Raw genomic sequence first — 21,642 nt, 5'->3', positions numbered from 1 at the left:
CATCACCTCCTGATAGCTTAAACCTTGGTTGCTCGCTCGTCCATTCTACCATATAGAGAATCTTGTCTGGGGTGCTATATGCTTCTGCTCTGCCATAAAGAGGGCAGGAGTACAGATAACCCTGCTCCACTCCTTACAAGGGGCATCCTAAATGTTTGCCAAAAGTGGTTTCAGATTTCAACGTGTCCCAGAGCATTGATTTGCCAGTCTCTATCCACCTCCACATACCTCTAAGTATGAGGAAAGATTACACTGGCTGGACCCTAAGAGGGTGTTCAGCTTCTATGTGGATAGAGCGGCAGAATTTAGGTGTGATGACCAGCTCTTTGTGGCTTTCTCTTTTTTTTTATTGTGTTTGATTCATTAAGAACCTTTACAATATTACAAAATTTTAAAAATCATCTTTGTTAAAACATTTCATTTCATTCCACAATAATCACAGTTCTACAGCATTCATCACTAAAATTCAATTCCGAATAAGACATTCTTATAAACCCATTGGGGTGTCAATCCAGTTCATTTAACCTGGTGATCTTTTGCATTACAACTTCAAGAAAATTAGTTAAACCAAGTAGAAAATTAATTCTATTCCCCCACATACACTTGGACCAAAAAAAAGGAGGCTTGAACATTCCATCCCAGATTTCCAATATCTTTCCAAATGGACCGTTCTGATATCAAAATAAACACAATTCTGCACTAAATGTTTGAGGGACTCCACAGATCCGTCATCCTTACAGAATCTACATTCAAAGCTCATGTTCCCAAACTTTTCTGAATTCCAACCCCATCTACCTATTCTATCCAATGTCGGGAACTGGTTTAATCGAAAGCGCATGTAAAGTTTTCTTGCAGCCTGACAAGGAAATTATACAAGGTATCTAGGCATATCTCCCATTTTTCTTCTAAACATAGCATATTCCTTAAATGCTCTATATCTTCCAATGCGATCAGATTGCAAACACCAGTTCAATCGCTGGAATTTTCGCTTATTACATGGTAGACACAAAATTAAGTCTTCCTTTGAAATATTCGACTCTTCCAAGATTGCCTCCATTTTCCTTACAAATTTACACAGAACAGGTATTGTTTCCAAATTAATCGTTTCATGTAAATCTTCATAGTGAGTTTCTAGTGGGACTCAGCATTTTTCTGTAGTTGTTAAGCAACCTCCAATTTCTTTTCACAGAGATCGGCAAGAGATCAAGCTCATGTCTGATTATATCATTCGGTATGGTTTTTGCTTTACATAACACCCTTTTCCACAATACGCCCTGAAGCCTGTCCAATATGTCATCAATATCAACAGTGCATAAATCAAGAATATACAAAATAATTGGCTCAATTTTTAACAGATAGAATTGTCTAATCGGTATTATAGACAACTTACAATATTTTCTGTAATACACATCTGAGCAGTGAGAGGTTTCATTTTTTCCTTAAGCAGTAACTCCCACCATCTTTTGGAGTTCTGATCGGTCAGGGTGTATCCGAGGTATCGTATGTCATTCACCACCTCGAGTTCTATAGACCCAATTGCCCAAGAGAATTTCCTGATTCTTTTATTTCCATCATTGAATATTAAAATTTTGGATTTGGTTTGATTTATTTTTAGATTATGCTCTTCAGCAAACAGGAATAATACATCCAACTTGTTCTGTAACCCAAAGGGCGTTCTATCGAGAATCAATAGATCATCCGCGAAATAGATACAATTCAGTTTTAAGTTACCCAGGCAGACAGGATAATTTATTCCATCCTTCCAAATAATGTCCATATAAGAGAGGTATAGATTAAATAATACCGCTGCTAGACAACAACCTTGTTTTAATCCAATTTCCGTAGAAATTGCCTGTGTGAAGTTTCCGGTCTTATCCACCCGTACCCTATAGTTCGTCTTTGAGTACAACATGGCTATCAAAGCCACTAAGTGTACCGGGATCCCCAGATATTTCATGATCTCCCATAGTTTCTCCAGCATGGGGTCTGGCATGGATTCACATGCTCATGAATATTCCCCGTCGTCAGGCTGGGAATCCTTGGTAAAGAAAAAACCAGTATCAGTTTCGTTTCTGATCTGTCTTTCGTAGTAATAACCAATCACTGGTCTCTGCGTCATACTGACCACAGCCAATGACTGCCCTCTACCTAAGCACCGCCTCTGGCAGCCATCTTCAGATTTTTACCGCACGTTCATGTGTTGGGATCCTCGTGCTATTGCTCTCGAGCGTTAGTGCTATTTTTCGCGCTTTTTCACAAAAAAACTTAGATTCTTTCGGTCAAAAGAGCCTCAAGCTCCACCGATCCTTCATCCGATCAACGGGGACCCGTGTCGGATTCGTCTGTGCCCCTCAAGGGTGAAGATTTCGTCGAGCTACACTTCGGAGGACTCCAGAAGCTTCTCAGGCCCGGTCTCGGAGATGGCCCAGGAGAAGGGAAGCTCGACGCCCGGAAAGCTGTTCAGGGTCTGCCCTGGATGCCAGCTGCAGAACGTCTTTAAGGAGGACGAACACTCTTTCTGCCTTTACTGCCTTCATGAGGACAAAATGCACGTGGAGAAGGACTGTGCGTTTTGTGGCAACATGTCGGAACGGACCATGAAGGACCGTCATCAACGTCTCGCCAACTGGCTGGAGGGTAAGAGCCCGTCTGGCGAGAAGAAGAAGAAATCCGAGCGGTCTTCTAAGACCTTTGAGGGCGCCCCGGCGACGGGGGCCCAACATAAGGCCAAGCACCGCGAGTCCGCTGGCACCGGGAGCGCCGAACGGTCGGGCTCTACGGGCGCCAGGCAGGGCGCACCCTCCCCGGCACCATCAACCACGAGCCAACGCGCTGGGTCGGGTAAGAGGAAGGCCGAGCACCCGGCGAAGCTCCTGGAGAGGCCCCGGTCGAGCTCTAAGGCAGAGGAGGAGCGTGGCAGTGCCCCCTCCCTCAAGGATAAGGCGGTGAGCGCACCTAAGGTGGTGAAGGCCTTGATCCATCCGACCAAGCCCTCTATCGAAACGGTCGCGGCGGCCCTGGCTCAGCCTGTGGAGGCTGCACCAGTGGTGGCGACCTCAGGGCCCAGAATCTCCCTGCCTCCTCGGAGGGAGTCTTCTTTTGTGCCCATCGATAGGACCCCCGTGAAACCCTCCGTGGGGAAGAAGAAGGGGGGGCAGGGCGTCGTCGTAGATTCGGCCTCAACCTCAGAAGAGGAGCTGATCGAGGTCTTAAGCCACGGCCTAGGCGTGGAAGAAGGCCAGCCCGTCGGAATGGACCCCGACGCAGGTGACGAAGACGACATCGTCGAGGATACCGACGGGGCCCCTGCTCGCCCGTCGGATTCCCCTCTGCCAGCGCCGCAAGACAACTCGGCGGCCATTTTGTTGGCCATACAGTCCTTATGCTCCGAGATAAGGACGAGGCTACCGTTACCGACGGAGGAACCTCTCCCGTCGGGGGATCCAGAACCGGGACCTTCTGGTGTTCCCCCTACCAAGAAAAGAAGGATCCATCCACCACCTCCTTTTCAACCGTCGCGCCCCGTCCAGCCCTCCTCCCCGTCCACCCGAGGGGATGATACGGGGACTGACACGGCAGCGACGGGTACGGACGACGAGGCATACGACGAGGATATTCCGTCGTCGCCTCCCACCAGGGCTTCTCCGCCCGACGAGATCGGATCTTTCCACTCCATGATCTCCAGGGCTTCCGAGCTTTTCCAACTCTGCCCTGAGGAGAAGAAAAAGGAAGGCTTCCTTTATCAGCGGCGCGAGGCCAAGAGGAAGACGGTCCTCGCAGTGCCTCTGTTGGACGACATTTGGGATGAGGGCCTTTCCCTCCTCAAGAACCCTTCCACGACGCCAGCTAGAAGAGACCGGTACGAGAAAAAGTACCGGGTCCCGGACACGGCCCCCCTATGCCTCCAGGCGCAGCCTACCCCGGATTCCGTCGTCTCCGCGGCAGCCAGGAAGAAAGCGGGGGGGGGTGCGGCCTCCACATCGACTTCCCCGCCGGACGGCGAGGGAAAGAAATTGGATGCTATGGGACGTAGAGTCATCTCGTCGGCAGCGACGACGATTAAAGCGGCCAACGCCTTGGCTATCGTGGCCCGCTACGACAGGGAGCTCTGGTACAAGATAGCTCCCCTGCTGGATTTTCTGCCGGACGACAAGAGGGCGGAGGCCCTAGAGATCCTGCAGGAAGGTGAGGTGGCCTCGGACCACGCCATCACCGTGGCGACGGATATCGCCGACACTGGGTTCCGCCAGCTGGGCAACGGCGTTTGCCTTCGACGTCGTGGATGGCTCAAAGCTACGGACTTCCGGCAGGACGTCCAGACCAGAGTCCTGGACATGCCCTTCGACGGGAACAACCTGTTTGGCAAGACAGTGGACGATTCCCTTCAGGCCATCAAGGCGGATACTGAGACGGCCCGGGCCCTTGGAGTCCTGCAGCAACGACGGACGCCCTTTCGGAGCGGCGGAGGCAAGGGCGCCTCCAAAGGTTCCGGCGGCGGTTTCGCTTCCTACCGTCAAGCGGCCCGCTCGTCGTCGCAAGAGGCCTACAGAGGACGAGGCAAGTCTAGCGGACCCCGCCGTCGTCGCCAAGGAGGTCAAGGCGGCAAGGCCGCGTCCAAGCAGGATTGAACCGGCCGTGGGGTCGGGCCCCCACCGAAGCACCCCGGTGGGAGGCCGGCTGGCGGGCTTCGTCAGCGTGTGGGAGTCCATCTCCACCGACCGTTGGGTGCTGGACGCACTGGCCCGGGGCCACGCGCTCGAGTTTCAAAGAAGGTGCCCGCGCGTCCCCCCCCGTGGCCAGGAAAGAACTTCACGTCCCTCAACTTCTCCTGGAGGTAAAGGCGATGCTCAGAAAGGGCGCCATCGAACTCGTCCCAAAGAGGCTTCGGGGCTCCGGAGTCTACTCGAGATACTTCCTCGTGAAGAAGAAGACGGGAGGATGGCGCCCCATCCTAGACCTGCGACGTCTGAACAAGTTCATCAAGGCGCAGAAGTTCCGGATGGTCACCCTCCAGCACGTCCTGGGTCAGCTGGAGGAAGGAGACTTCCTATCGTCGTTGGATTTGGAGGATGCCTACTTCCACATTCCCATCCTAAAGGGGCACCGAAAATTCCTCAGATTCGTGGTCCAAGGGCGTCATTACCAGTTCAAAGCCCTTCCCTTCGGACTACGGTCGGCACCCAGGGTATTCACCAAGTGCCTCGCACCGGTGGCGGCGCAGCTGCGCCGCGAGGGGCTTCACGTCTACCCCTACCTGGACGACTGGCTCATCCGCGCCAAGACGAGGGAGCTCGCCGTGGTCCACACGGCAAGGACCGTCCAACTCCTCACGGACCTGGGATTCTCCGTGAACTACGCCAAATCCCACCTGGTGCCCGCGCAAGTCGCACTTTCTGGGAGCGAGGCTCGACACAGTGTCCCTTCTGGCCTCCCCGTCGGAGGAGAGGACCAGGACCATCTTGGGCAAGGTGCAACGGATGTTGGTGGCCGACGCGGCCAAAGTGAGGTCCATCAAGTCCCTCCTCGGGATGATGTCTTCCTGCATCTACCTCATTCCCATGTGCAGGCTCCGGATGCGCCCGTTGCAAGAATTCCTGGATGCGCGCTGGATCCAGACGACGGGCAGCTTCGAGGAAAGGATCAAGCTCGACGAGATTTTCCGACGAGCGATACGGTGGTGGGGCACCCGCGCGCATCTGACGGCGGGCATGGACTTCCAGACCCCAGCCCACCAGGAGACTGTGACCACGGATGCCTCCCTGGAAGGGTGGGGAGCGCACACCGAAAATCTGCACGCGAGGGGACTCTGGCTCCCGACGGAGAAGTCCCTGCATATCAACGTCCTGGAGCTCCGTGCAGTGTTTTGGGCCCTCAGGTCCTTCCTTCCGTCCCTCAAGGGCAAGGTGGTGAGGATCTTCACCGACAACACCACCACCATGTTTTACATCAGGAAACAGGGCGGAACCAGGTCCCCAGCGCTGTCCAAGGAGGCGCAGGACCTGTGGCATTGGGCCGTCGCCCAAGGGATTTTTCTGGTGCCGTTTCATCTGGCAGGGATAAAAAACACCATCGCCGACTCACTCAGCAGGGAGCTGCGCTCGTGCCACGAGTGGGAACTACGGCAGGATCTGGTGGATCGCCTCTTCCGACGGTGGGGCACACCCCAGATCGACCTGTTCGCGACGGCGACGAACACCAAGTGCCGGAGGTTCGCCAGCAGGTTTCCCCAGACGAGGAGCATAGGCGATGCTTTCTCGTTCCCCTGGGAGGGCCTGTTCCTCTACGCGTTCCCTCCCTTGCCTCTGCTAATCCGGCTCGTCAACCAGCTCAAGAGGTCACGGTGCAGGATGATCCTCGTCGCACCTGCGTGGCCGAGGCAGATATGGTTCCCGGACCTTCTGGACTTGTCAGCGTCCCCGCCGATCAAGCTGCCGGCGGACGCGGATCTACTCTCCAGGGAAGGAGGCGCCATCCTCCACCACGACCCGAAGTCGCTGAACTTGCAGGCCTGGCTCCTGCAGCGCTAGAGTTTGGAGGATACGACATACCGGCCGATTGCAGAGAGGTTCTTGCAAAGGCCAGGGCGTCCTCGACTCTTAAATGCTACGGACACAAATGGAGGAGGTTCTCTGTCTGGTGCCACGCACAGAAGATTAACCCTCTACGGATTACGGCTCCCCAAGTACTGCCGTACCTGCTGACGCTGGCCAAAGCTGGTCTGGCACACGCGTCCATCAAGATTCATCTTGCTGCGATCTCCCGATACACCAGAACCACGGGGCGGACGTCCTTGTGGTCTCATCGTCTGGTGAAAGAGTTCATGAAGGGACTGTTCAGATCGTTCCCGCCGGTGAAGGCTCCGGCCCCGGCGTGGGAGCTCAACGTGGTGCTGACCAAGCTCATGGGACCTCCGTTCGAGCCTCTGCACTCGGCCCCGTTGAAGTTTCTATCGTGGAAAACAGCTTTTCTTGTGGCCATCACCTCCGCACGACGAGTGGGAGAGATCCAGGCCCTTTCCTGCAAGGCCCCGTACTTGACTTTCCACGACACGAGGGTAGTGCTCAGGACGCACCCCTCCTTCATGCCCAAGGTACCGTCGGACTTCCATCTCAACGAACCCTTGGTGTTACCTGTGTTCTTCCCGTCGCCTTCGTCGCCGGCTGAGAGGACTTTGCACTCGCTGGATGTAGCTAGAGCGCTGAAGTTCTACGTGGACCGCACGAAGGGTTTTCGGAAGACGTCACAACTCTTTGTGAACTTTGGACCTGTCAATCAGGGGAAGGCTCTCTCGAAGGCTTCCATCTCCAGATGGCTCTCCGGCTGTATCATGTGCTGTCACCGGTTGGCAAACCGACCGCTGCCTGGCCGTCCGAGAGCCCATTCCACCAGAGCGATCGCAGCTACCACGGCGTTCCTATCTGGTGTGCCCCTGCTGGACATATGCAGGGCTGCTACATGGAGGTCGACGCACACCTTCACGAAATTCTACTGCGTCGACCGGGATTCCAGGGAGGAGTCCAGGGTCGGCCAAGCAGTGCTGCGCAACCTGTTCGCCTGAGGTGAGCCTGGTGAGGAGGTAAGATGCTTAATGTTGAGTTGATGTGATGCTTAATGTTGATCCTTTGCCACCTCCCGTGGTTGTGCATGTGTGTACTGCTATGTATTCTTTATTCATGAGCATGTGAATCCATGCCAGACCCCATGCTGGAGAAGGAACAAGTTACTTACCTGTAACTGTTGTTCTCCAGCATGGGTCTGGCATGGATTCACATGCGAACCCTCCCGCCTACCCCTCTGCGGCTCTTCACTTGGTCATACTGCCACTTCACGTGCTTCCAAATCTGAAGATGGCTGCCAGAGGCGGTGCTTAGGTAGAGGGCAGTCATTGGCTGTGGTCAGTATGACGCAGAGACCAGTGATTGGTTATTACTACGAAAGACAGATCAGAAACGAAACTGATACTGGTTTTTTCTTTACCGAGGATTCCCAGCCTGACGACGGGGAATATTCATGAGCATGTGAATCCATGCCAGACCCATGCTGGAGAACAACAGTTACAGGTAAGTAACTTGTTCCTTAGATCTAATTACTGTATCGAATGCGGAATTCAAGTCAAGTGCAGCCATATATACCTTCCCTCTGCCCCCCTTGCTAGTTTGACATTGCACATACGCAAGTATGGTCGCATTAAGAGTGCACCCCATATCTTTGCGAAACCCAATTTGGAATTTAGATAATACATCATTGCGGTACAAAAAATTCTGTAATTCTTTTAGGATTAATTGGGCGAAGATTTTATATGAAGTATCCGTAAGCGCAATTGGTCTCAAATTCTGCTGATCGGTTGTGGGACCTTTCTTATAAATCGGCACAATGATGGCCGAATACCATGAGCTAGGAATTTTTTTTGTACTAAATATCCTTTCGAATTTTGATTTAAAGATTTCAGCCCAGAACATTGGGTCCAGCTTTACCACACATGCCGGGATCCCATCCGGACCACATGCCTTAGAATCCTTCAGTTTAGTTATAACATTGGTTATATCCTCTATCGACCACGGACATAACTCCTTAATGTGTTCCGAAAAATCAACATTTTGTTCACTGATAAATCTGTTTGGCAGTTCAAATTTTTTAGTCAGATATTGTACCCATGTTGATGGCAGAATCGAAGGCTCCAATGAGAGAGCTGGTGCCGATATGGTTCTGATTAGAGACCAAGTATTCCTAATATCTTGAGACAAGATGGTATGCATCATATGTTCATTCTCTCTTATGGCAGTTGACTGCCTGAGGTCTCTGATCTGATTCTTATAAGATAGTATTATCCGTTTCTTTTCTACTTGATAAGTAGCATAGCCAATATTCATTCTAGTTAAATTCCTTATTTTTATGTTTTTCTCAAGCTTTAATTTATAAATTCTCAGATCAAACGTATGCTTATGCTTCGGTGCATCAGGATATATCACGTTCTCCTGAGCAATATGTATCAACTGAGCCTTAATACAACTATTCAGATCTACTTCTAGTCAATTATCGAATGGCTTAGAATTGAGACTAAAATATCTGTAGCGAGCATCCTCCTTGATCCTGTTGATTAGTCTTAAACAAATCTTCCTACTCTTATCGATGTGACAGGCCTATCAACCTCTATCAAACTTAAAGGTGGTTCAGAGTAAACACTCCAATTGTGCATCTTCATATTGATACATATAGCAGAGTGATCCCCATACCCAAGATCCAAAATTCGTGTGGGTTCACACTGCCTACGTAGGACGGAGGATATGAAAAAATGGTCTATGTAAGAATTGCGATCACCACGTTTCCATGAGATCGGGTCAAGACCACCCTCAGGCTCCACAAGATCCCATCCTAAAAGGTGTTCCACCCACTTCTGGCCATGTTTCCATGAAGCCGGAGCTCTATTTTTTCCTTTTGTCTTACGCATACTCTGATTCTCATAGCACGAGGAATTGAAGTCCCCACCCAGTATAATCCCTGCACGACCTATGCACACAAACACATCTTCTAAAATTCCATCAATAGTATCCACAATCTTATCCCATGTTATTCGAACTTTGTTCCAATATATGCAAATGATCACCAGCACCAAGTCCTGGGTTTTGTCTGGATTCATTTGAATTGCTACAATACTTTCATCTTTGTATAACAAAGAGACATCAAATTTACATCTGTTATTAACGAGTATGGCTATTCCACCCGAGGGCCTACCCTTTGGGCCTCTTGTCGCATCCATAGAATAGCGGGTGTATCCAGCAACATTGAACATAGTCGTATGCATCGTCTCTTGCAGCAAAATAACTTCAGAACATTTCTTTAAGTCGAATTTACCATACCAAAGATAGAAATTCGATAATCCACAACAGTTCCCTGAAGTGACCACGAAAGGACCATGCTACGCTGACGCTTCTTCATTTGTTTTTGTTGAAGGCCCATTTAACGCACCACCCACCGCTGAAATTCCATTTAGTGCTGCCACAAGTGCTAACAATTGTTTCACAGTATCTTCACTAAAGTTTAACTGTGCGGTGCTTTGTACCGGAATCTCTTTTATAACTTCAGTTGCAAGAGGAATTTCTAAATATTCCTCAACATCTTTTGTGTTCAAAAATACGTGCGGGGTAATGCCAAGTGCAATAACATTTTCCCTCTATTCCCACACCATTTTCATAATTATCATGGATTGGAACCCACATATCATGCGATGATTGTAATTGGTAGCAAGTCTTATCCAGTCCATATCATCTGAACGTAGGGTTCTTAAAGGAGGGATGGATTGGAACGTTTTCAGCATATAAGTTCTGTTTAAATTTATTTTACCATTTTTCCGCACATCATTTTCCCAACCCATAATTAATGGCATTCGTGCCTCCAATCTCTCTTCATCACAGTTTTTAGTCGAATCGGACCTCATTCGGCCTTCTACATTCATCGGTTCGTTTTCCCTCTGCTCTTCTTTATCAGCTATTTCACCTTTGGAGATACCATCCCCCTCTAGGGGTTTAGGCTTGAGTTTGTACTTGTTCTCCAATCCACTTGTTTCTTCTTCCAAGATCACCTCGTCTACATCCGCACCATCACCAATATTCACCCTTCCCATGTTTTCTTTATCATCCAATTCATTACTCTCTACATCTGTTGAACAGCGTGTGAAGTCTTGAACCACTTTTTTTCCTTTCTTCTCTGTTTTTTTATTCTTTACTGGGTAAAACTGTGACAAGGCAGTTTGTCCTTCTAATGCTTTCTTACCAACTGGGGCATCACACCCTTTTTTTTGTGAAAGCAGATAAGGTTCATTACTAATACCATCCGCAGTCCTATCCTGCATCATCAGTAGATGTTTTTTTTTTATGCATTTTTTATAAATTTCAGGTACCTCTCTTTGATCCTCAACTTTGATATTCAAATGGGCCTTGGATTCTTCATCTAATTCATGAAGATCAATGCCAGTCTCCTCCTCTTGATTCTGCAATATTTTTTCCCTTGAGTCTACAAAAAACTCACCTAATTGAGTCTTTGTTTGTTTCTTTTTTTTAGTATTTCTGGACTTATTGGCCCTCGCCTCCCTCTTCTGTGCTCTGGCCATAATTCTTTTTTCCCTCCTCGTCAGTACCACAACTTTCTTCTCATATTCACAGTCTGAACCCGGATTCCACATATCCACTTCCCTTTTTTCTAAATCATTATCAGTTAGGTCAATTAAGTCCAGAAGTGCTGATGGACTATCCAATCCCCGTTTCTCCGGTATCACACCCATCTGCAGTTGACATAAATCTGCAGTCTCATTTGAACTCCCAGCCACAAAGGATTGTTTTACTTCAATTATATCAGCTTGCATCTGTTGCATTACACTTGTCAAAACTTCCAGGGAATCCATGACTGATTTATTTGATATTACTTCCGGTTTCTGCGCATTCTCTTTGGGTAATGCAGCTAACTCAGCAAAGGTTCTATATGTTGCATTCACCATTCTTGTGTCTCCAGGGGTTTGAGTATAACTATCCTTGGAGTTTACTCCTTTTTTATTTTCCTTTGTCAGGGAAGCTATCACATCGCATGCAAATAACAGCCCCTCAAGTTTATTGATCTTACATAGCATGCCTGTCATAGTCGTTCTTAATTCTGGCATTTCAAAATGTGTTCTTTAATGGCCCTTATCCAGCAGGTCTAGGATCCTGGTTATTACTGGGAAATCTTCACCAAAACCTGGTGCATCACGGGCATGTAAATCCAGGATTTCATCCTGCACCGTTACCACACAAGTCCCTGACTTAGGCTGAGAGTCTACACTTTCTACAAATTGCTCAATTTGTTCTATAGGATTAGTGAATGAGTTACTGGTAGTCCAGGAGTGTGCTGTATCGATCGGTACACTCTTTCTTTCAATACACCCTTCCTCATTATCCACCTCCTCTTTATTACCTCCAATCACCTCCTTTAACGGCGATTGGAACCTATACTTACTTTCCAAGGGTGGATTGTTAATATGTACATCCTCCCTACCTCCCATTCTATTTGATACCGGAGTCGATGGCCCCAGGGAGAATCTCATTCTTCTACCCACTTCGGCCTCAATGGTCGGACCAAGGATAGAACAATCATTCATGTCTCCCAGCATATTTTTAGCTGAATTCCCGGTACCTAATTTTTTCCTCATCCATTCATCCATTTCTGAGCCTATCAGACACTGTTTATTCAGTACGGGAGAGACATTTATCTCTTTAACATTAAATTTAATCGGGGAAGATGCAAGCGTGATAGAAGCTCTATCACTCCGCTGATGGTCATTGTGTGTGTCCAGTAATACATCATCACCTTCGTTAATGCTCCTTACCATAGGAATATTAACTATACTCTGTTCACTACATTCAAGATTAACTACCTCAGCTAAGATAGCACTGTGGTTCTGTAAATCCTCACATAACACCCCTTCGGTGGGTAATTCCATATTTGTGATCACCGAAGCATCCACCCCTGTAATCTTCCGCCCACTTCTTAGACCATTCACCATATTTAGACACAAGAGAATTTGAGACTTGATATGGGAAATAGCCCAAGATGATTTCTTCCCCCCTATAACAGGTAATTTCCACTAGGGCAACGTTTGAGGCTTAACCTCAGTCTATTAGGACAAAGGACTAAGCAGTATTTACAATACACACGGGGGTAGCTGCACACCAGGATAATTGACTGAATTCGTGCTTAAGGAGAATATACTACCGAGCCCACTCCGCGCTCCACGTGAACCGCGAACAGCCAACAGTACTTGAGGGTACTTGGCAGGTGCGCGGCGCGGGTGGGCAGGGTTATGTACACTCTTCCTGTACGGCGTGCACGTCACGCGAATTAGGGGCGGGACTTCCTGATACGGGGAAGCCTAGGAAAAAGAAACAAAAAATACAATACTAATGAGTAACTACACCTTCCACAATCAACACCTCCCACTGGCTGCCCTTCCCTTCCCTTCCCTAGTGGATAAGAGACCAGGGGCTCAACCAGACAGTCACCTTTATCCTGAGCACATTAAAGGTCAGGCAGTCCTTGGTGCGACTGCAAAAGACGTCGTCCTGCTGTGAGGCAAACGTCCGTGTCAGCAGCACTCCTCTTCCAGGAAAACGCGCAGACCAGGCCACAGCCAACAGTACTTGAAGGTACTTGGCAGGTGCGCGGGTGGGCAGGGTTATGTACACACTTCCTGTACGGCGTGCACGTCACGCGAATTAGGGGCGGGACTTCCTGATACGGGGAAGCCTTTATCCTGAGCACATTAAAGGTCAGGCAGTCCTTGGTGCGAGTGCAAAAGACGTCCTCCTGCTGTGAGGCAAACGTCCGTGTCAGCAGCACTCCCCTTCCAGGAAAACGCTCAGACCAGGCCACAGCCAACAGGCTTTCTCTTTGTCTATGAATGGTCTGGCGGCCAAACAGACAATCTCTTGCTGGATAATTCTCTGCATTGCAGAGTGTCATTAGAAAGCAGGATAAAGATTTGACTCCAGCCATGAGGGCACATTCTGCCAGGGGCATGACGATAAGGGACAAGAAATATTCCAAGCAGCGATATACTTGTTTACTCGATGTGGAGCCGCACTACGCCCCAATCAAACCTTTCAGAGCAGCTGCCGGTGGATGGGGATATCGATCAAGATCAGTTGAGAAGAATCCTTAGAAAGAACATTGCTGTTAAGTAAATTGTCCTTCTGTATGTTCCTCCCACGGTCTCCACATCTCTCTCCCTACCTGCTTTTAGGGAGAATTCTCATTTATGGCTAATTTCCCTTACCTACTGAGTCCCTCAGCAGCTTTTCTGGATTTCTGGGGTTTATTTTTTCCACCTGGTAAGACTGTGAACCTTTTTCCCACTGTTACATATGTTTTGCCATGTGTATTTCTACTTTTTGTGTGATCTTGGGCTCTGGAGCCACACCACTCCATGAGCCCAACTTTTTGTGTGTTACACAGCACCTTCAGTGCAGTGACACAGGGTTTTCTCTAAGACTTCCCACTGACTCCATTTTTCTGGGGCGGACTACTGTCCCCCAGAAACAGATAAAGGTGCCATTTGCTTTATGTAGTCATTTAACCTGCAGACCCAGTACACCCCATCTTACATTGAGTACTGGAAAGGGTTAACTCTGATCCCTTTTTGTCTGAACCTCCTGGAGCTTTGTTCTGCTCCCTTAACACTAAGACTTGGCTGGTGGCAGTGCTATCTACCCTAACTTTTCTACCGCGATTATAGTATATAAACGTGGTACTGTTTTAGGCTATTGTATTAGCCTCGAACATAAACCCACTTGACCGAATACATTTTATTTTGGCTCCGGTCGGGTTTAGTCGCCATTTCTTTTTGTTAACATCCTTCTTGTGTTTTACTTTGCACGGCAAACCAGGTTTGCCTTCTTTGTTCGCCGTCCTTTGGCGGGCTTCTGTGAAGAAGCCCTCCTTTGACGCCTGGGTGTCTGGGTGGGCTGAATGTGAGGGACGTGTTTAGTAACCCCCTGCACAGGGTCTCCTTGGAGACCCAAGTCACACTTTGTGTCATTGGCTGAGGTGGTTGTCTGGGCTGGACAACCCTCCTGGTGTGTGATTGACAGCCAGGTTGTGTGAATGGGGGATTTTGGCATAAAAGGCTGGAAGGCGGAGTCGCCACTGGAACTGCAAGAACCAAAGAGAAGTGGAGAAGAAGACGGCAGCTGCAACTCCCGTGTCCCGGTGAAGCCCTGCTGCAGTCCTGAGCTATCTACCCTTCAACAACAGAGAAGATCCAGTCCGGAGTCTTCTTCCCTTGAGCCTGGTGGGATCAACCAGCTCACCTTTCTACAGCCAGAGAATCCTCTTCTGGGTCGAAATCGCTGCACTGAGCTAGTGGTCTGGATAGACATCAGACGAGCCCTCTCCTGTTTTTAAGGAGCGCACCTTTTATTCACTGTTGCTTTGCTGCTGCTGGCCTCATACCTGGGTAGTGCAGATCGCTCCAGATGTCCTCCTTCTTGTCCCCACGACTGAGGCTCCAGGAACCGTGAGTCTGCAGGAACTACCAGGAACAACTGCCGTAGCACGAGCTTTCATCATTCGAATAGGTTCTGTGTCCATTTGGTCGTTCTCTCCATCCGACCTTGAGAAATCGGGGTGAACCTTTTTCCTTGCCGAAGGCTTGTCCTTTCTTCCTTCGCTCTTATAACTTTTGCCTCCCTTTGACAATATCCAAGTACTCATGGAAACGTTAATCTCGAACTGTTCTAATCGTGTGATCCTCGACAACAGAGCCCTGCTCCATTTGACACTGGTGCAGGCCTATTGACTTTATCTGTCTCTTAGAACACGTCCTCTGATTCTAGTGTTCTGCCTAACACCTGCCCCTCTTGGTGGGCAGCTAATGCACCTTGGTTCGTCTAACCTCCTCACCCCTCATCCAAGGAGAAAGAGAGGTTACATATGCTTGATCCTAGAAGGGTATTAAGTTTCGACATGTCCAGTACCAGACATTTTTTAACCAAGGGCCAGCTATTTGTCAGGTACAGCACACCTAGGCTAGTGAAGAGTGTGTCCAAATGGACACTACCCAGATGGATTGTGTCTCAGAATGCTTCAAAATGGCAGGGAAGGACATTCTGGAGGGTTTTCGGGGGCCACTTCACCAGTGCAATGGATGCCCTTGGAGTCTACCTAGACTCTACACTCTCAATGACAAGACGGGTCAGCGCCATCTCCTCCGCCTCTGCGCTCACCACCAAACTTATTTATGCCATAAAACCCTTCCTTACCTCTCAGAACTGCCTCTCCATCGCCAGAGCCACTATAGGAGCTAGACGTTTAACTCTCCATCACATTGCCCACTATTGTGTATAATTGTATATATTGTATATAACTGTTGCTTTATGCTTAATATTTGCTTATCTATACGATATAGCTTGTAATGTTCACTCATATTTTGTATTATAATGTACAACAATGTAACTGAAGCTGAATGAAATGCCATTAAATAAATTTTGAAATAAATGTAACTGAAGCTGAACAATCCTCTTTTCCTTCTTCTGCGCCCAAATACCCTGGGGTCTGGTGCGCAATATAAATAAACAAACAAACTTGACTACTGCAACGCCCTCCTTGCAGGCACCTCAACAAAAAACTTGAACAGGCTCAAAAAAGTACAAAACAACGTGCTCCGCGCCGCCCTTCAGATCACCAAAACTGGCCATCTATGTCAGGCCAGACGTAATGCCCAATGGCTCCTAGTCAAGGAAAGAAATAACTTCAAAATCCTCACCCTCACACACAAATGCATCAATCTCGCCGCCCCTTCCTACTTATCAGAAAACATAACCAAGAACTCCTCTGACCGTCCCAAAAGAAGCCAACATGCGAACCAACTCTGCATACCCACCATAAAAAGAGCCAAAGCCGGCGGCATTGGTGACCCGCTGGAAGGTTTGACACCCTGAGCTCACTGATGTCCCACTGGAAGCTCTGCATCTGATCGAACTAGAAGGTCTGCAAAGACGCTGCGGGCATTGGAATAGTGGGACTAACTATTCTCGGCACCTTCATCAAACCTTGCAAGTAAGCCTTCTCGGAAGTGTCCCTGGGACAACTAGTGAGCTAACCAGCTTGCGTAGGACCTTTGATCTGACACCTCCGCTGTTTCGAGGAGACCCTTGAAACTTGGTACATCGCAAGCTCTGTGTTCACGGCACTCTCACACCGAATTTCGGTCACTTGGCATTCCCAGGTCTGAAGAAGAGGGCGCCCAAACCTGAGTTCACATGTTTACTGTGTCGCCTAGCAGTGGTGACAAACTTCGCAGGTGCCTTGCTGCTGTGCCCCCCTGTGCCCTGAAGCCTGCTACAGTAAAACTGGCCTGATCCATCCACCAGGAGTGGAGAAATCACCACCGTCCAGATTGGGAATCATCGCTTTAACTTCGCAGCTGAAAGCTGCAAAGCCGCACAATTGCCGCATTTGAACCTGCAACCGAAGTGGACTTGACTGCCGAAGTTTGGTCCGGACTGTGCCTGGGGTTGCTGAGTAATTGCAACTCTTACTGGTGACCCCTAGCGCATCCATACATTTATATGCACAATTGGTACCTGAGGGCCCATCTCCTTTCCACAGATAGCCTGTGCTAGCAAACTATTTATTTATTTATTTATTTATTCACATTTGTTAAGCGCACAGCAGCCCGTGGGCATTGTGGCGCAACTAGTCCCAACTCCTGGAACCTGTTCTGCCCTCTCGGGGAGACCCTCCACGAATAGTGGGAACTTATTCTGCATCACCTCACCCACTTCCTGAGCTGCTACAGACCCTACAAGAGACCCTGTTTTCGCCCATCTGCACTACCGCGTGCGCCAGCATTGCAAGTACATTTGAGCAATAGGCTACACTTTTTTTAGGGACTGGGCTGCCTTTCAGTTAGGATTGTGATTACTGCAGAATTGCCTAAAGACTCTTTGTACTGCCTGCTTCATTCGCTGTTTAGGTTGTTGACCCATTCTGTGCATTTAACCCTTTAGGCCACATGGTCTTGTGTATATGTATTTTAGTAGGATTGTGTTGGTTTAAAAGTATTACTGTGATTATTACTGTATGTTGATCTTCAAAGGTCTTGAATAAATGTACTTATATTTTTAAAATAGATACACCTGTCTGGGAGTGATTTGTAAGTGTCCTTTACCCTGTGTGCTCATTGATGTCTTTCAGTCACCCTCACGCCTCCTGAGACCTAGTCTTGAAACCGCCTATGCTACCTTGATTGGTCTGGCTTGTCCAGACGGTTACCCTGTTCCAAGAAGCTAGGCTGGCCTTCTGAACCTCTGCCCACTAGGTCAGAGTTCTGAAATCCATCTTGACATCTATATGTCTAGCAGTGACATGATCGCTGCATACATTTGCAAAAAATGATTGTTTGGACCCTTCGGGTCAGGATGCCCCATTTGGCAGGGCAGTCTTACAAAATGCTATAGTCTGAGGAAGCCTGTTAGTTTGCTCTGCTCTTCCCTCTGCCTGAAAAAGGGTACTGCTTTGTGAGCATATCTGAAATTCGGAATCTGTTGGAAGAACATCCATCAGAAAGAACATTCTGAGAGGTAAGTAATTTGTTCTTTTGTTATGAAGACGTGATTTGAATGACATTTTTTTTTTCTGCCATTTGCTGCTTGAAATTCTCCTTACACTGATGGTCCCTCATTAGTTGAGCATGGGGGCGTAGGGAGAACTAGGGTAATCCAGCATAGTGTTCTTCATATATACAGAGGAGGCATTTTGGGCTACACTACACCCCCTGGTCAACTTTTCCAAGAGCAACTTGCATTGGGGGGGTATCTATCAAGATAAGTGATCTGTGGGAGAAGAATCCAAAAAAGGAACATAACAGTGAAGTAATTTTTCCTTTGCTTTTCATTGCACATGCATGCGTAGCTGCTATACATATACAGCTCAAATATTATTTTGAGTGACTAGCATTGTTCATGCTTTTTGCAATCAATCGACAGGTAACACATTTTCCTATGTTTGGTTGTTCTGTGACTACATGTTAATAATTTGGATTTCAGACACTTAATACATTTTACTTTTTATTTTTGTTTCAGATATACAGACATTCTTGATGTTGTGCAGGCTCTGCAAACTCACCCTGACCCAAACGTCAAGTTTTCTTTTGTCATTGGCACAGTTACTACTTGTGTAGATCCACTCAGCTGCTACATGGAGCATCGGTATTAAATATTTCTCTGTACACTAGATATTTTACTTTTCTAGATCTGTTTAGTTGTGAAAATGTAGAAATATCCCTTCCTACCCAATACATGAGAACACAATTCAGTTTAGAACTATTGCTTAATCATCGATGTTACCAAGTCAATAAGGCATGCTGTATTTTAAGATCGAATGGATCCATTCCACCCACAAATTCCTCATATTTTGGATTTCATCCCTGACATGCTCCGCAATATTTTTAATCGCCCACCTCGCAGTGCTGTGCAACTCTGGGATCAGTAACATCCTGGTTCATTGGTGCCGATCCATGCCAGATGTGATAACATGCCTACGTACAATCAGAGCCACCGTCCCCATGTTGCTCGGTTCTTCTTTCTGTGGACCACTCAAGGAAATATTTTCAGTCACTTCATAATTTTTGTCACAATGTCACTGCCTGACTGGACTGTAAAACCTTCTGTATGTGCCACCACTCCATGTTCATGAGTGAACCACGCCCGTTGTGTCTTTTTTTCTTTTTTTTTTGGGAGAAAATCATAATACAAATGTCTGCGGGTCCTGTCAGACTGATGCTCATAGCAGTGATAGAGCATGCAGTGAGGTATTGTATTGGGTTTTAGAAATTTGGTGTGTAGCCAAGTTGTTTTGGGGGACTCCCTTCAAGTCTTCCAGTACTGAGTCTTAGACTCATCAATGTTGCCGTTAGGAGAAGGAGACTAAGCGGTACCATCACTCTACTTACGCTCGCACACACTCCTCCCTGTTTCACAAGCTGCACCATAAATGGAATCATACTGCATCCAATGAAGAAGCTCCCAAGCTTTTTCAGGTAAGTTCCTGTTATATAATGATGCGCCGGTACAAAACCTGCTGAGCTAACTACATGGTGCACAAGTGCATAGCTTAGTTTAATAGCTAACAGTATTGAGTGCTTGCGACCTGCAGTATAAAAATATTGTAGCGCTGAGATGGCCAGTCTTGTAATAATATGACACTAACTAGCAGAATGCAGGGCCAATAGAGCTTGTACACTAGGGGTTAATTGCAATGGATGTATTCGGCTTTCCCTGAAGCATTCTGCTTTCGCAAGAGCTGCTTCGCCGTTCGTGGGAAACGGGTACTCACTCACATGAGAAAAACAGCTTGATATCAGTGGTTCTGATAATAGATTCTAGAGATTTTGCAGCTGGGCCCCGAGGTGCGAGGGGTAGGAGTAACTTGGGTTTCCTGCCAGCAACCACTGTTAGCACTGAAGGAAGGTTCTGGAGGTTTGCGTAGCTCTGATTGACAGACTTACCTGATAAAAGTTGATCGTGAAGGACTCTGCCGTGGATGAGCATCGTGCACATGCTCTTGCCCGGTTAATATGCCCCTAAGCGGCATTCCTTACTTGCCACGCTCTCACTTAAGGGCTGAGGAGGGCACAGGGAGTGTGGTCCAGGCCAGAGGGGTGCCATCAGAGAGAGACGGAGGCCGGTCGTGAAAGCTGAGCGGAGGCCCGGCCGTTGACTAAAAGGAAGGCGAGACTGTGCTCTAACTATCTGTGATCTATGACTTGCATTACTTCTCCCCGTTTTTCAAAATTTCTGCGTTCGTTTTATATTATCTACTCATTGTTAAATACGTGCTAAGTTACTTATTGTCTCTCTGCGTGAGTAGCGCAAATGGCTGTAGTTAAATGTCGTGCTTGAGCAGGGTTGTGTGTAGGTGTGGGCACAGTTGTTTTGGGCTGGTTCCAAGGTAACTCAGTGCACACCATCACAATACAGTTCTCTGCTGCATTCCCTGCACCCAAAGATCAGAAAGCATTTAGGGCGAACTTGGCTCATAATCAGGATTAGTAATTAACTGGGGTAAATTCACCCACTACCTGCTGGAATGGGGGTAGGCGGGTGATAGCCAGTGCCGGTACCCACCACTACAAACTGAAACAGAAACCTTTGGGTACCCAGGAATACAAATCCACAGAGAAGAGTCGCCCTTTGCCAAACTGAACCATGTCCCAGCAATTTAAAGGTTTGAGCAGAACACCAACTACTGGATGACCCGTCCGATCTCACTTATGGGTAGAGTGACGATATATAAAATGGTGACCCTGCCTAGATTTCTATATATTATCCAGCATGCCCCATATGAATTGCCAGTGAAAGACTTTGACAGGATTAACAGGAAAGTGAGGGAATTTCTATGGGAACAGAAGACACCTAGGGTGAAACTGGAGATGTTACATGTCGGATCGTTAAGCAGGGCTTCCCGGCTTCCCGGATAGGGAAGTGACGTTGGGCTAGGGAGGGGGCGGGGACAGAAAAGGGCAGTTCCGGTTAAAGCACAAAATAAAACACAAAATAAAACAGGAAGCACGAAGCCCCGGCTCCCGCGTGCATTATTACGCGGTTTGGGGACCCGCGTAAAACCCCAACAACTGGCGACGAGGATCTCGCGAACCCGCAGGAGAGCGGGTGAGGCGCATCGGCGCAACGCCATAGAAGCTCCGCGGAGGTCCGCAGTCGAGCGGCGTGGCGCGTCGGCGCACCTCCCATTGCCAGCTGCGAGGCCGCAGGCACGGGCGGCCGCAGCATTAGGAGCCGCGAGGGAGCGGGTGCGGAGGCGCCTGCAAAAGCACGCGCAGGCCCGGAGGCAAGTCGCCAGGGTCCCGCCCCCCTCCCCCACTTCCATACGCGATCGGCGGGAGGCCCAGAGGGGGGCCTCAAAAAAAAAAAAAGAATTTTTTTTTTTTTCTGCACTCGGCACCAACAAGGCCGGCACACACACCAGCCACGCCAGAGCCGGCAAAGAGGCTACCCATCGCCACAAGGCACCGCCGGCACGCACCAGCCCGTGAGGATCACAAGGGCAAGCTACAGCCAGAAAAGAGGCGGCACATTGCCACACGGCGCGACCGTCACA

General features: G+C 48.5%; 1 protein-coding gene across 2 annotated transcripts in view; it reads left to right on the top strand.

Annotated features, from left to right (window-relative positions):
• Positions 1–21,642, top strand: part of DNAAF9 (dynein axonemal assembly factor 9) — a 2,133,167-nt gene that overhangs the window by 1,634,120 nt on the left and 477,405 nt on the right. For both annotated transcript variants that reach the window (XM_069632250.1, XM_069632251.1), the window contains one exon: positions 18,609–18,734. In XM_069632250.1, the coding sequence (XP_069488351.1) occupies positions 18,609–18,734 (126 nt within the window). The remainder of the gene's footprint in view (positions 1–18,608; positions 18,735–21,642) is intronic.

The sequence above is a fragment of the Ambystoma mexicanum genome, chromosome 6q (assembly GCF_040938575.1).
Source record: "Ambystoma mexicanum isolate Mex_15411 chromosome 6q, UKY_AmexF1_1, whole genome shotgun sequence".
Classification (NCBI taxonomy): Eukaryota; Metazoa; Chordata; class Amphibia; order Caudata; family Ambystomatidae; genus Ambystoma; species Ambystoma mexicanum.
Note: the sequence above shows the minus strand (reverse complement) of the source record. Positions and strands in the feature narration are given on the sequence as shown.